At 44.1% G+C, this 13,351-nt stretch overlaps 2 protein-coding genes across 2 annotated transcripts in view; both read left to right on the forward strand.

The window, feature by feature from the left end:
- The first annotated feature begins 4,903 nt into the window (after positions 1–4,903).
- LOC123247650 (suppressor of cytokine signaling 3-like) lies at positions 4,904–5,705 on the forward strand. The gene is given in 1 exon segment (XM_044676602.1): positions 4,904–5,705. A coding segment is annotated over 1 exon segment (675 nt). The 5' UTR covers positions 4,904–4,955; the 3' UTR covers positions 5,631–5,705.
- Positions 5,706–10,294: 4,589 nt separating this feature from the next.
- Positions 10,295–13,351, forward strand: part of TRPM2 (transient receptor potential cation channel subfamily M member 2) — a 48,949-nt gene continuing 45,892 nt past the window's right edge. Inside the window, exon 1 of the mRNA XM_044675714.1 lies at positions 10,295–10,303. Within this exon, the coding sequence (XP_044531649.1) occupies positions 10,295–10,303 (9 nt within the window). The remainder of the gene's footprint in view (positions 10,304–13,351) is intronic.

Genomic DNA, 13,351 nt, shown 5'->3' on the forward strand with positions numbered 1-13,351 from the left:
GCCGCTGGGCGGACCGCGGCAGCTCCGGGGTAAGGGCGACGGGGGCGCAGCGTTTCCAAGGGGCGGGGCTGAGTGTCGCCAGGGGGCGGGGCTGAGCGTCGCTCCTGGATTGGTGAGCTGTGGGGATCACGTGACACACCGCCCTGCAGACCCCGCCCCCGCCGCGCAGCAGAGCCCATGCGCAGAACGACTCCCTTCCCACCATTCCTCCTTTCTAGTTCTCGTGTTTTCCTGAGGGATTTGCGCCAACGTACGCTTGATTCCGGTGCTCACTCTTAGGCAGCACCCCTGGGCTTAAGGAAGTGGACACGGAGGGGCTCTGCAGGCCCCAGCACCCCCTTTGTCTAGTGTCTAGGCCCATGTCCTGAAGGCCCGTAGCCTCCTACTGGGCCGGCTGTCGAGCCAGAAGGGCGGGCCAGCATGCGTGGGCAGGCTGGCTGCAGGCGCCCCCAAAGAGAGCGCTGCGCGGACTGGGGCGGGGCGGGGGGTGCGAGCGCTGAGACGGGCTGAGAGGAGCTCTGGACAAACGGGCGGGCCCTGGGTCCGCCTCCCTCAGTCAGTCAGTGGGTACTTCTGGGACCTTTCCAGAGGAGTAAACGGTTCAAGTAACTTGTCAGATCCGCAGACAGAAACTAAAAACTTGAGGCTCTCACCCCCCTCACAGGAATAGGTAGAGCGCACCCCGTCCTGGTTATGCACGGCCTCTGAGTCTGGGGGGTCCCCAGTGTTCGGCCCAGTGCCTGGCCCTAGTAAGCATTTAATTAAGTGGATGAACTGAAGGACCGACCAACCCTCCCCCGCCTCCTCCCATGACTCTGGGTTCATCTGGAGGCCCACCAACGCTCAGTGACCAGTCTTGGGGCAAGCCCAGACCCGAGGTCCGAAAGAGCTGAGCTTAATTCCACCTGCTAGTCGCCTGACTGTGCCTCAGTTTCTTCATCTGTACCATAGGGAGAGCTATACCTACAGCATCGTGGCCACAGGCAGAGAGAGGACATGGAAAGGGCTTGGCAGGGGGCTAGGTGGCTCCGTGGATTGAGAGTCAGGCCCTGAGATGGGAGATCCTAGGTTCCAATTTGGCCTCAGATACTTACTAGCATTGTGACCCTGGGCAAGTCACTTAACCCCCATTGCCTAGCCCTGACCACTCTTCTGCCTTGGAACCAAAACACAGTATTGATCCTAAGATAGAAGGTGAGGATTTAAAAAAGAAAGAAAGAAAAGGCTTGGCAGACGTAGGAGCTCTCTAAATGCTAGCAATCAGCAAATGTGACCAGCACTCAGCATTCCTAAAACCCCTGGACTCCAGAGGCCAGCAGGAAACACCTGGCCCAGGCAGCCTCTTTTCTCTTTAGAAGCAGCCAAGGACTAAAGGAGATCCCCCTGCCAAGACTTTTCTTAGCCCAGTGCCTGGCACAGAAAAGTCAAGAGAGAACTATGTGTCTTCCCTTCCTCCTCTTCCTCTTTTCTTCCTCTTCCCTTCCTCCCCTGGCTCCCAGGGTGGGAGGCTGTGATCCATCTCTTCTGACTCCATGAGGCTGGTCCTTGGAGTCACTTCAGATTCTAAGGACACTGAGAACTGTGGGATGACTGCCACTGCCTCTAATGATGGGAAGCCATGGCCAGTGGAGTCAGTTGGCTGAGAAGCACTTATTGAGGACCTGCTGCTGCTGTGCAGCACCTGTATCCTGGGGTCACAAGGATGGTGATGAAACATTCTCTGTCCTCGAGGAAGAGGTAATATGAACCCATGTACAAGGATGGGCGGAACAAATAACCACAAGTCATTTGGGGGGGAGGGGGAATCTGGAAGGATTTCTTCCTGTAGAAGAGGATGCTGGATCTGGAAGGAAATCTGACTTTCTGAGTTGGAGGAGAGGAGGGAGAACCTGCTAGGTGAAGGGGAGCTAGAAGATTGGGATTAGGGAGCTAAAGCAGAGAAGTCAGCTCTATCAACACTCCCAGCATGGACATAGGTGTCAGTGCCAAGGCCTGTGCTCATTAGAAATCTCGCCTAAAATGAGAAAGAGCCCGTTTGTACAACAATCTTTGTAACTGTCCTCTCTGTGGTGGCAAAGAATTGGAAACTAAAGGGTTGCCCCTTGATCAGGGAATGGCCAAACTGTGGTCTGTGATAGCAATGGGGTACTATCGTGTTGTAAGGAATGATGAACAAGAAGACTTCAGAAAGAGATGGAAAGATCTGTAGGAACTGGTGCAGAGTGAAATAAGCAGAACCAGGAGAACACTGGACACAGTAACTGCAATCTTGTGGACTGGTCGAATGTGATAGACTTTGCCACTAAGGGCATTACGATGATCTAAGATAATTCTGAGGGACTTGGGACAAAGAATGCTCTCCACCTCCAGAGAAAGGTCTATGGGAGCAGAAATGCAGAAGAAAACAGATGATTCATCACTTGCTTATTTGGGTATATGATTTGGAGGTTTGGTTTTACATTTACAAAAATGGACAATATGGAAATAAGTTTTGCATGATAATATGTAACCCAGTGGAATTGCTGGTCAGCTCCAGGAGGGGGAAGGGAAGGAAGGGAGACAACATGAATCATATAACTTTGGAAAACTTTTTGGGAAAGTTTTCTTGCCTGGAGCCAAGATGGTAGAGTAGAAGTAAGGAAAGTTCTTCAACCAACCTTACAATAATGCCACAAAACAAACATTGGAGTGAAAGAACCAACAAGGAGATGGAATGAAGCAACTTTCATGTGGAGAACAGCTTGAGAGGTAGGTAGAGAGTGTCTGGGGCACTGGGGTGAGAAGGGAGCACAGCCTATAGGAGGCTATACCAAGGAGTACAATTTGAGCCAACTGCAAGTTCCCCCAACCTCCCCCCACCAACATGTACTGTTCCAGGTTCTAAATCTGGGCACAAGCCAACATCCAGACCCTGAGACACTGCCTAAGCCAACGGCAGTGTAACCCCACACACATCCCATAACATTCCAAGCCTGCAGTAAGGTTGGGAATCTCAGCTTAAGGCAGTCTCCCTGGTATGCCTGCTCTGTGTAATCCCAGAGCAAGATCCTTGGGCTCCAGCACAAGACAATCCACAGCATCCTGGCCTGTGTGAGTCATGTCAAAAAAAAAAAAAAAAGTTAAGGGGGTAAAAAGAGGATTTCCTGAGAGGAAGGGAGAGATGGAATGGGGTAAATGATCTCACCTAAAGAGGCATGAAAAACTGTTACAGTGGAGGGGAGGATGAGGATGGTGACAGACTATGCTTAAACCTTACTCTCATCATAACTGGCCCAGAGAGGGATTAATAATTAAATTCATCTCAGTATAGAATCCTATCTTACTCTATAGAGAAGTAGGAGGGGAATAAGACAAAGGGGGGTATGATAGAAGGGAGGGAGAAGTACTTAGGAGGAGGGACAGAGTGAAAGGAGAAAAAGCAGGATCAAAGGGAAAAATAAAATGGAGAGGAATGCACAGTTAATAGTCATAACTGTGAATGTGAATGGGATGAACACACCCATAAAATGGAAGCGATAGCAGGGTGAATGAAAAACCAGAATCTTATATGTTATTTACAAGAAACGCATTTGAGACAAGGAGACATATGCAGAGTAAAAGTAAGGGGATGAAGCAGAATTTATTGTGCATCATCTGCAGTAAAAAGAGCAAGAGTGCAGGCCTAGAGACAGGAGGTCCTAGGTTCAAATCCCGCCTCAGACACTTCCCAGCTGTGTGACCCTGGGCAAGTCACTTGACCCCCATTGCCCACCCTTACCATCTTCCACCAAGGAGCCAATACACAGAAGTTAAGTGTTTAAAAAAAAAAAAAGAACAGGAGTAGCAATCACAATCTCAGATAAAGCTAAAGCAAAAATAGATCTGATTAAAAGAGATAAGGAAGGAAAATTACATCCTGCTAATAGGACAATGAAGTAATATCAATACTAAACACATATGCACCAATGATATAGCCTCTCAATTTTTAAAGGAGAAATTAAATGAGCTTCAGGAAGAAATAGACAGTAAACTATACTAGTGGGGAACCCCAACTTCCCCCTTTCACATCTAGATAAATCTAGCCAAAAAATAAGAAAGAAGTAAAGGAAATGAGTGAAATTTTAGAAAAGTTAGAACTAATAGCTCTCTGGAGAAAATGGAATGGAAATAGAAAGGAATATATTGTCTTTTCAGCAGTACATAGCTCCTACACAAAAAATGACCATATATTAGAAGATAAAAACTTAACAACCAAATAAAAAATAGTGGAAATAAAAAATGCATCCTCTTTAGATCATAATGCAATAAAATTATAACCAATAAGGGTCTATGGAAAGACAAATTGGAATTTTGGAAATTAATTGGAAACAATCTAATGCTAAAAAGAGAGTGAGTCAAAGAACAAATTCTAGAAACAATAAGTTCATTAATGAGAATGACACTGAGGAGACATCAAAATTTGTGAGATAAGCATTTATTCTGGACCTCTCCGCCTTCCTCATTAGAGCTTGCTGCCCTGCATGCCCGTGCTGCCCTGACTCACAGACACACACAGCCAGACAGACAGGCTGGCCAGCCTTGGGGAGACTGATGCTTCCAACCCAACCCACCCAGCCAACTGTGTCTCCCCCACTTATTCCCCGACCCGGGAGGCGAAGCTTGAGGGAGAAAGGGAGGGGGACCCAGAACTGAAGCCAAAAATACACACGTGCAACCCCTGTGTGGACTTTACCGTTCCCTACATTTGGCCACAACGCCGGCCACGTCTGGCGGGCTGGTTAAGGACGTCGTACGGTTGGAGATACACACGGCCTAAAATACGGAGACTTCGTTCGAATTGGACTAGCCTTCGGGGATGTGGTAGCAGCCGGTGCACCTGGGGGCAGCAGCCAAAGGATCGGGAGGAGCAGCAGCAGCAGTCTCTACTGCTGCCGCCGCGGCCACCACCAAACAGATCCAAGCTGGCTCCTTGCGCCATGGTAACCCACAGCAAGTTCCCCGCCACCGGGATGAACCGCCCCCTGGACACCAGTCTGCGCCTCAAGACCTTCAGCTCCAAGAGCGAATACCAGTTGGTGGTGAACGCTGTACGCAAATTGCAAAAGAGCGGCTTCTATTGGAGTGCGGTGACCGGTGGGGAGGCCAACCTGCTGCTAAGCGCTGAGCCCGCGGGTACCTTTCTCATCCGAGATAGCTCGGATTAGCGCCACTTCTTCACTCTCAGCGTCAAAACCCAGTCCGGGACAAAGAACTTGCGAATCCAGTGCGATGGCGGGAGTTTTTCCCTGCAAAGCGATCCCCGGAGCACCCAGCCGGTGCCTCGCTTTGACTGTGTTCTCAAACTGGTACATCACTACATGCCCCCCTCTTCTTCCTCCTCCTCAACTTCCTCTGCGGCCTCCCCTTCTTCCTTGCAGGATCAGATGCTCCCTCAACCCCTCCCTGGGGCTCCTCCTAAACAAGCCTATTGTATTTACTCTGGGGGAGAGAAGATCCCCTTGGTGCTCAGTCGACCCCTTTCCTCCAACGTGGCCAGCCTGCTGCACCTCTGTCGGAAGACAGTCAATGGACACCTGGACTCCTATGAGAAAGTTACTCAACTCCCTGGGCCCATCAGGGAATTCCTGGACCAGTACGATGCCCCTCTTTAAAAGGGGATGGATAATGGACATTCTGCCTTCACCCCACCAAAATATGCAGGGAAGGGGGTTGGCACCTCCGTCCCCTGTGGCACATAGCATAAGCACAAGGGATACAACCAGATTGGGGAATCCCTTTTTCTCCTATCCACAGCAGAGCCAGGGGGTCCAGAGGCTTTGCCCTCTGACTCTCCCCTCCCCCTTCCCTCTCCAGTATGGGTGCAGGCTGATCTTGGAAAATATTGGAGGGGAAATCATCAGTCATCTGCCTTTCCACTCTCCAACTTCTGGAGGAGCCATCAGACCTTTTAGGACAATTCAGAAAAAGAGGATTTTGATTTCTCTTCCTTTCCTTTATTCTCCCTCCCTGAAGAAGCAGTGGGACTGAGAAGAGCTTTAAACTGATGATAGCTACAGCTGAATGTCCCTACTTTTCTAGGGACTTGTTTGCTGTTTGGTTTGATTTAAAATGGCTTGAAACCTGAGCTGGTGTCAGGGGCTGGAAGAGGAGGAAAACAGGGCCCCCTGGAATGGGCCCGAGGGCTAGCCAAGGAAATGATCTGATTCTCAATGCAAATAGCTTTCCATCCCCCATTCCCAGCCTCTGGTGAGGTGGGTGTACTGTTCCTACTCTCCTGGGGAGGTGAGGAAAGGAGCCTAGGATCATACTGAAGAAGTAAACTCTCATTCTTTAGTTATCTCCTCACTTCTGACGCCTTTCCCTCCTTCCTCCATTCTCCCTCCTTTCTCTCCCCTTTCCCTCAACCTCCATTACTGGGAAACACCCAAGCCTAGATTCCAACTTATTAGGGAACACCAACATAACCTCTCCTGTTTTAAGGGGGGGAGGGAAGATATTGGCATTTGGAAGGAAAAGGGGGAGAAAGAAAATGAAGGCTCTCTAGTCTGGTGGTAGGGTTGGTCCACTGTCCTGAAAGAGGTGGTTTTTCTTATTCTCCTTTTCTCATATTGTACCTTTTATCACCTCAATATAGGAGGTGAACTGCCTCTTGCCCCAAAGCCCAGAAAGAGAAACTTCATATTTTCCCTCCTTTATCTAGAAGGGGATTGCCTTAAAACTCTCCCTGTCCCATGGATAGGAGCTGGCTCATTAGAGTAACTTAACACTTTGCTGATAATGGGTCCACCAGTCCCAGCCTAAAGAAGTTAAGTGACTTGCCCAAGAACACAGAGCCTGGGAGTAACTCAATGTTTAAGTAGCATCTATGGATCCCTCCAATGGAAAATAGTAGGGGAAGGGGTGTGGGAGATTCATGTTTTCTAAAAGACCTAGAATAAGTTCTGTTATTCTGAAGGGTTGTCTAGTCCATTTGGGGGATGCTCAGATTGCCCCACTTTGGGTGTCTAGCAGCAGACCCTACTCCTATAGCCTCTTGGGTTCCTGGGTGTCTCTCCCCATTCCCTACATCCCAGGCTTCTCTAATCAATTCTCTAGCCTCTCTGCAGGCATAACAGGGAGGTCAAAGGAGGGGTGGGAGCTGAAGCACTCACTAAGTGCACTGCTCTGAGAAAGCACTGATCATTGTCACCCTACATGCAATGTAGCAACAAAGCAATTACCTGGAACTGTTTGTTTTTTTTTTAATGAAAAACAAAACACATATTTTCTGTCCAGTGTTTGGCTGGATGAGGCAGTTGTGTGTTGGGTGTTATTTTTTTTTTCTGATTAAAAATGTTTACAAATCTGCCTCAATCAACTCTGTCTTTTATAAAGATTCCACCCTGTGCCCGGCCCCCACCCCTGCCTTTGAGGCTGATAAGAAGATGCTTGAAGAACCCAACAGAATACAAATTCAAGTCAAACTTTGCACATATTTATATTTATAGTCAGAAAAATACATTTCAGTAATTTATAATAAAGAGCACTATTTTTTAATGAAAAAAATTTGTGAGATACTGTCAAAGCAGTATTTAGGGGAAATTTTTTATTATTACATGGTTACATCAATAAAATAGAGAAAATGCAAATTAAAGAATTGGGCATACAAATAAAAAATTAGAAAAAAGAATAAATTGTAAAATTACAATTAAAGAATAAATTGGAAAATCTAAAATATAAAGGAGAAATTAATAAAATTGAAAGTAAGAGAACCATTTAATAAATAAGATCAGGAGTTGTTTTTTTTAATTTGAAAATTTTTACTTAATTTAGAATATTTTTCCATTGTTACATGATTTGTGTTCTTTCCCTCCCCTCCTCCCACCCCCATCCCATAGCCAACGACCATTTCCACTGGGCTTTATATGTGTCAGTGATCAAGACCTATTTCCATATTATTAATATTTGCATTAGGGTGATAGCTTAGAGTCTACATCTCCAATCATATCCCCATGGACCCATGTGATCAAGCAGTTGTTTTTCTACTTTCACAGTTCTTTCTATGGATGTGGATAGTGTTCTTTCTCATAAGTCCCTCAGAATTATCCTGGATCATTGCATTGCTGCTAGTAGAGAAGTGCATTACATTCGATTTGCCACAGTGTATCAGTCTCTGTGTACAATGTTCTCCCGGTTCTGCTCCTTTCACTCTGCATCAATTCCTGGAGGTCTTTCCAGTCCACATGGAATTCCTCTAGTTTATTATACCTTTGAGCACAATAGTATTCCATCACCAACAATACCACAATTTGTTCAGCCATTCCCCAATTGAAGGGCATCCCCTCATTTTCCAATTTTTTGCCACCACAAAGAGTATAGCTATAAATATTTTTGTAAAAGTCTTTTTCCTTATTACAGAAGTTAGTTTTAAGACAAAACATCACATAGAGCATTAATCAAATTATATTTTAAAAAAGGAAGAAGAAAATCAAATTACCAGTATCAAAAATGAAAAGGGCAAGCACACCAAAGAAAATGAAATTAAAGCAATCATTAGGAGCTATTTTGCCCAGTTATATGCCAATAAAGCTGACAATCTAGGTGAAATGGATGAATATTTATGAAAAATATAAATTGCCCATATTAACAAAAGAGGAAATGGAATACTTAGTCACATATCAGAAAAAGAAATTGAACAAGCCATCAATGAACTCCCCAGGGCCAGATGTATTCACGAGTGAATTTTATCAAACATTTAAAGAACAATTAATCCCAATACTATACAAACTATTTGGGAAAATAGGCAGAGAAGATCAAAAATAGAGAAAGAAAATTGCAGACCAATTTCCTTAATGAACATTGATACAAAAATCTTTAAAAAATGCTAGCAAAGAGACTACAGCAATATATCATAAGGATTATTCACTATGACCAGGTGGGATTTATACCAGGAATGCAAGGCTGGTTCAATATAATTGACCATGTCAACAATCAAACTAACAGAAATCACATCATTTTCTCAGAAGATGCAGAAAAAGCCTTCGATAAAATACAACACCCTTTGCTATTGAAAACACTAGAAAGCATCTACCTAAAACCATAAACAAGTGTCATCTGCAATAGGGATAAGTTAGAAGCCTTTCCAATAAGATCAGGAGTAAAGCAAGGATGCCCATCATCACCACAATTATTTAATATTGTATTAGAAATGCTAGCTTTAGCAATAAAGAAAAGAAAAAGAAATTGAAGGAATTAAAGTAGGCAATGAGAAAATTAAACTATCACTCTTCATGGATAATATGATGCTATTCTTAGAGAATTGGAGAAAATCAACTAAAAAACTAGTTGAAATAATTTTGGCAAAGTTGTAAGATACAAAATAAACTCATATAAATCATCAGAATGTTTATATATTTCCAACAAAGTTCAGCAGCAAGAGACAGAGAGATTCTATTTAAAATTACTCTATGGGAGTAGCTGGGTAGTTCAGTGGATTGAGAGCCAGACCTAGAGACGGGAGGTCCTAGGTTCAAATCTGGCCTCAGATACTTCCCAGCTGTGTGACCCTGGGCAAGTCACTTGACCCCCATTGCCTACCCTTACCACTCTTCTGCCTTGGAGCCAATACACAGTATTGTAAGGTAAGGTAAGGAAGGTAAGGGCCTAAAAAATAAATAAATAAATGAACAAGCAAATAAATAAATGAATAGGTAAATAAATAATAAAATTACTCTATAAAATATCTGGGAATCTTCCTGCCAAGGCAAACCCAGGAATTATATGAGCACAACTGAAAAGCACTTCACACAAATAGAGTGAAATCTATATAATTGGAAAAAGATTAATTGTTCATGAGTAGGCAGAGCTAATATAATAAAATTGACAATTCTATCTTGTTATAATGATCCTGGTGTTATGAGGAGCTGAAGCTGAGTGTGTGGGTGATACCTGAGTGTAACACTTAAGTTGTAATAGTGAAACACAAGGACCCCATGGAAATTGTTGTTGTGAACCTGCTAAACCCAACTTCAGATATAACAGTGTCCCAGAATAGCCTGCCAAATGAAGAATCTGCGATTCGAATTGTACAGCTACTTCTAACTGACTATTCTGGCCTAGAAAGGATAACGATAAAGTTGACTGAGGATTATATTTTGTCATAGCTGATATTATTCTCCTTTCCCTCAAATGTCCCAGGGATATAATCACTAAGCCCAAGATAGAATTGACACCAAATCTAGATAATTTTAAAGATTTAATGTTATCAGGCTTAGGAGGGGAAGCAGGGCAAACATTGGGAAGGAGGGAAACAGGAAGTCCTTAAACTAAGCTAATGATGATGAGGGTAATTGAATTGATGGTAATTAGGCTTGTCAGTTATCAGTTGTTAGTTGCCAGTTGCCAGTCTGGCTGGGCCAGACTGTGTTGAACCTGAAGCAGGTTACTTTGCTGATAGATGTTGCTTCTTTTTGGTGACTAAATCAGGATCAGTCAGTATAAGGGTAACAGGATCTGGGACTGTGAAATTGGTTGGTGCAGGTTGCTGGTAAATTGAACTAGGGCCTACCCTCACCACAACCTCCCACTTCCCCAAAATGCCAATCTCAGATTGAGATGGATCTCCCAGTTCAAATCCTTATATACCTGAATTTCAACTGGCACATGCCATCTCCTGCCAGGCTCAGTTTGTTCTATGTTCTAATCTTGCTTTCCATATTGCTGTGCAAAATATCAGTACAATCTAAATTAATTTACTTATTCAATATGATAAATGCGTAATGCTGTTGGGTTGGCATCTTAGATGGAATAGTGCCAATGGTAATCACCTACACATTTCTTGATAACATTAATTGGTGAGCGAAGTTAGCGAACAACCTTAAATCTTCTGATATATCCAAAATGAAGCTTGCTAGAATAACATTCATCTTATCTAGCATATCTATAATGTCTTGGTCATTTATGCAAAGTGTTATGAATTTTTGGTTCAAGACAATCCCCAATTGTGTGCAACAAGCCTTAGACCTCTATGATTATTGTAAATGGTGTGCCCTAACCCTTGCTGAATGCATTTGTTTTATCCCAACTGCCATAGCCCTATCGATTTGGAAATTCCTAGTGGTCTCGAAGAACGTATACTCTCACCTGTGGTACTATTACAATACAATTACAACCAAGAAAGATGCTGATTCTCAGGAACTGGCAGAAAACATCAAATTACTGTTCCAAGTACTAAAACAACTAAGAGAAGGAAGGGAATTGGACAAGCACACATTTCTCCAACTAGAGATTGTGGAATCAAAGTACCTAGGAAGCAATACCACAACTAACAACCAACCATCCACAAATGCCATAATCTCTCTTCTACGAATTGTAGACAGAACAATAGTGCAGCCTGGTGAAGGGGTAGTGCATGTGAAAATACATAAAGCATTCACTCCAAATGACATGGAGGTCCTAAAGAGATGCTTCCCCAAATAGTTTGAAAAACCTTTCAAAAGCATAAAAGAATTAAAGGGGGTATTCACATTATTTAATCCTAGTTTCGATGATGTGGAATTTCTTTTAGGGGAATTTTACTCTTCCTCAGCAAAGGAAAAATTCCTGAATGAAACAAGGACAAACTGTAGGAAAATATAAGTAATGGGGTCACCAGGGATATTAAAATCAACTATGAGGTTTGTGGGAACGCTCTCTGGGATGTAAGAGAGACTAAAACTGATCACTGAAGTCTTGTACAGCTACACCACTCCCAACTGGAAAAATAACAACCAACTGTCACTCTGGCCAGAGGCCTTGAATTAACTGTCAAGGTAACAAGGTGAAATTGGGTTTTAATTAGAAACAACTAAAAGGAGGGATAGGAATGACTACTCTAAAATCTTAACACCTAATAACAAAAACCAAAGGGACAAGGAAGGACTTATTCACTACACTAATTTAAGCTATCTAACTAACAGGGCCCAAGGAGCTATACTGGAGTCTCTGGGTTTCTGCCTCACACCTGGAACCTGCCATGTTTGAGTACAGCTGGGGCTTTTGTGGCTTTGGGATTTCTCACTGCAATCCACTGATGATGTCTGGATGCCAGGAGCTACAGTTGTCTCAGGAACTAAGCAGTAAGGGTTTTGCTTGAAGCACTGTCCTCTTCTCTTGTTCTTTCCTTAAATGCCACACCACACAGGATCCCAGGGGAAAACAGGACGCAAGGTGTCCTTTGCTCTGAGTTCTCCCAGGCTGGCAACAGTTTTTGCCTACCACTAATGGAGTCCACACACAGCACACAGAGATAGACTTCCTCCTCCTTCATTCCAACCTGGAATTCCCAGCTCCAGCTCCTTCCTGCTAGGTACTTCCTAATCAATATATAATCAATACCTAATAACTAGCTAATCTAATCTTACTCATAACAAAACTCAGATTTGAGAGCATGGCCATTAGTTCATCAGGATCTATATTTCACACAACACGCAAACCTTAGGTACTTGATTCAGTGTAGAACGGACTTACTTGAGGCAATGAGAATTCATGCCAAAAGACCAAACTCATGGCAGAAGTTTGAGAAGTTTGAAAAGTGAAAGCATGGGGAAGAACATCCAAGTAGTTTTCTGGATAGAGTAATCGAGGCAGCTGGGACAATCCTTGGTGAATGCAATACATATGCCCAGGACACCATAGACTATATCCTTAGGCAATTTGTAAAGGGAACATCAATCCCAATACTACAGAGAGCCAGTTCCCTATATGGTAAGGGTTCTGAGTGGCGTTTTGTGGCGTTGGATTGTTAAGACAGGAAAAAGAAAATGAGAACAACAAGACTAGTGGTTAGCCCATGCTGATCTAACGCTATGGGATTTGGAGTTTATTTTATACTGTTTTCAAACAAAGAACACAAAGAGTCACAGCTGTGAAGGAGTTACAAATCAAACACAACCCATTAAAGTCTAAAAAGTAGAGATACAGGTACAAGGACAAGGGCCAAATTCCAACCACCAATTAGTAGGGGTTAATTCTGGGAGCCATCCGATGTCCAAGATGTGACGCAGGCACCCGTCAACAAAGACCTGGAGTTTGTTGGCTTCTGCCAGCATGCGTCATGGACTCTGTTGGAGAGCAATCTTCCAGACTAGGCGATCGTTGGTTTTGGTGGTTTAATGAGGTTGCAGTTTCTTTAGCAAGTGAGATTTTTACAGGGTGAGGTTGCTAGCCTCGCGCCCAACCCTCCTCCTTTTTCAGCCGGGCTTGGGACCAAGAATGAGATCTGCCGAGAACGAGACAGGGACCATTGGAGTGACATGGGCCCAGTTGGGGGAAGTTGCCCAGAACAGAGTCCATTGGCGTGAGATGGTTGCGGCCCTATGCTCCTCTGGGAGTCAATAGGAATAATAATAATAAT

This window comes from Gracilinanus agilis, chromosome 4, assembly GCF_016433145.1.
Source record: "Gracilinanus agilis isolate LMUSP501 chromosome 4, AgileGrace, whole genome shotgun sequence".
Classification (NCBI taxonomy): domain Eukaryota; kingdom Metazoa; phylum Chordata; class Mammalia; order Didelphimorphia; family Didelphidae; genus Gracilinanus; species Gracilinanus agilis.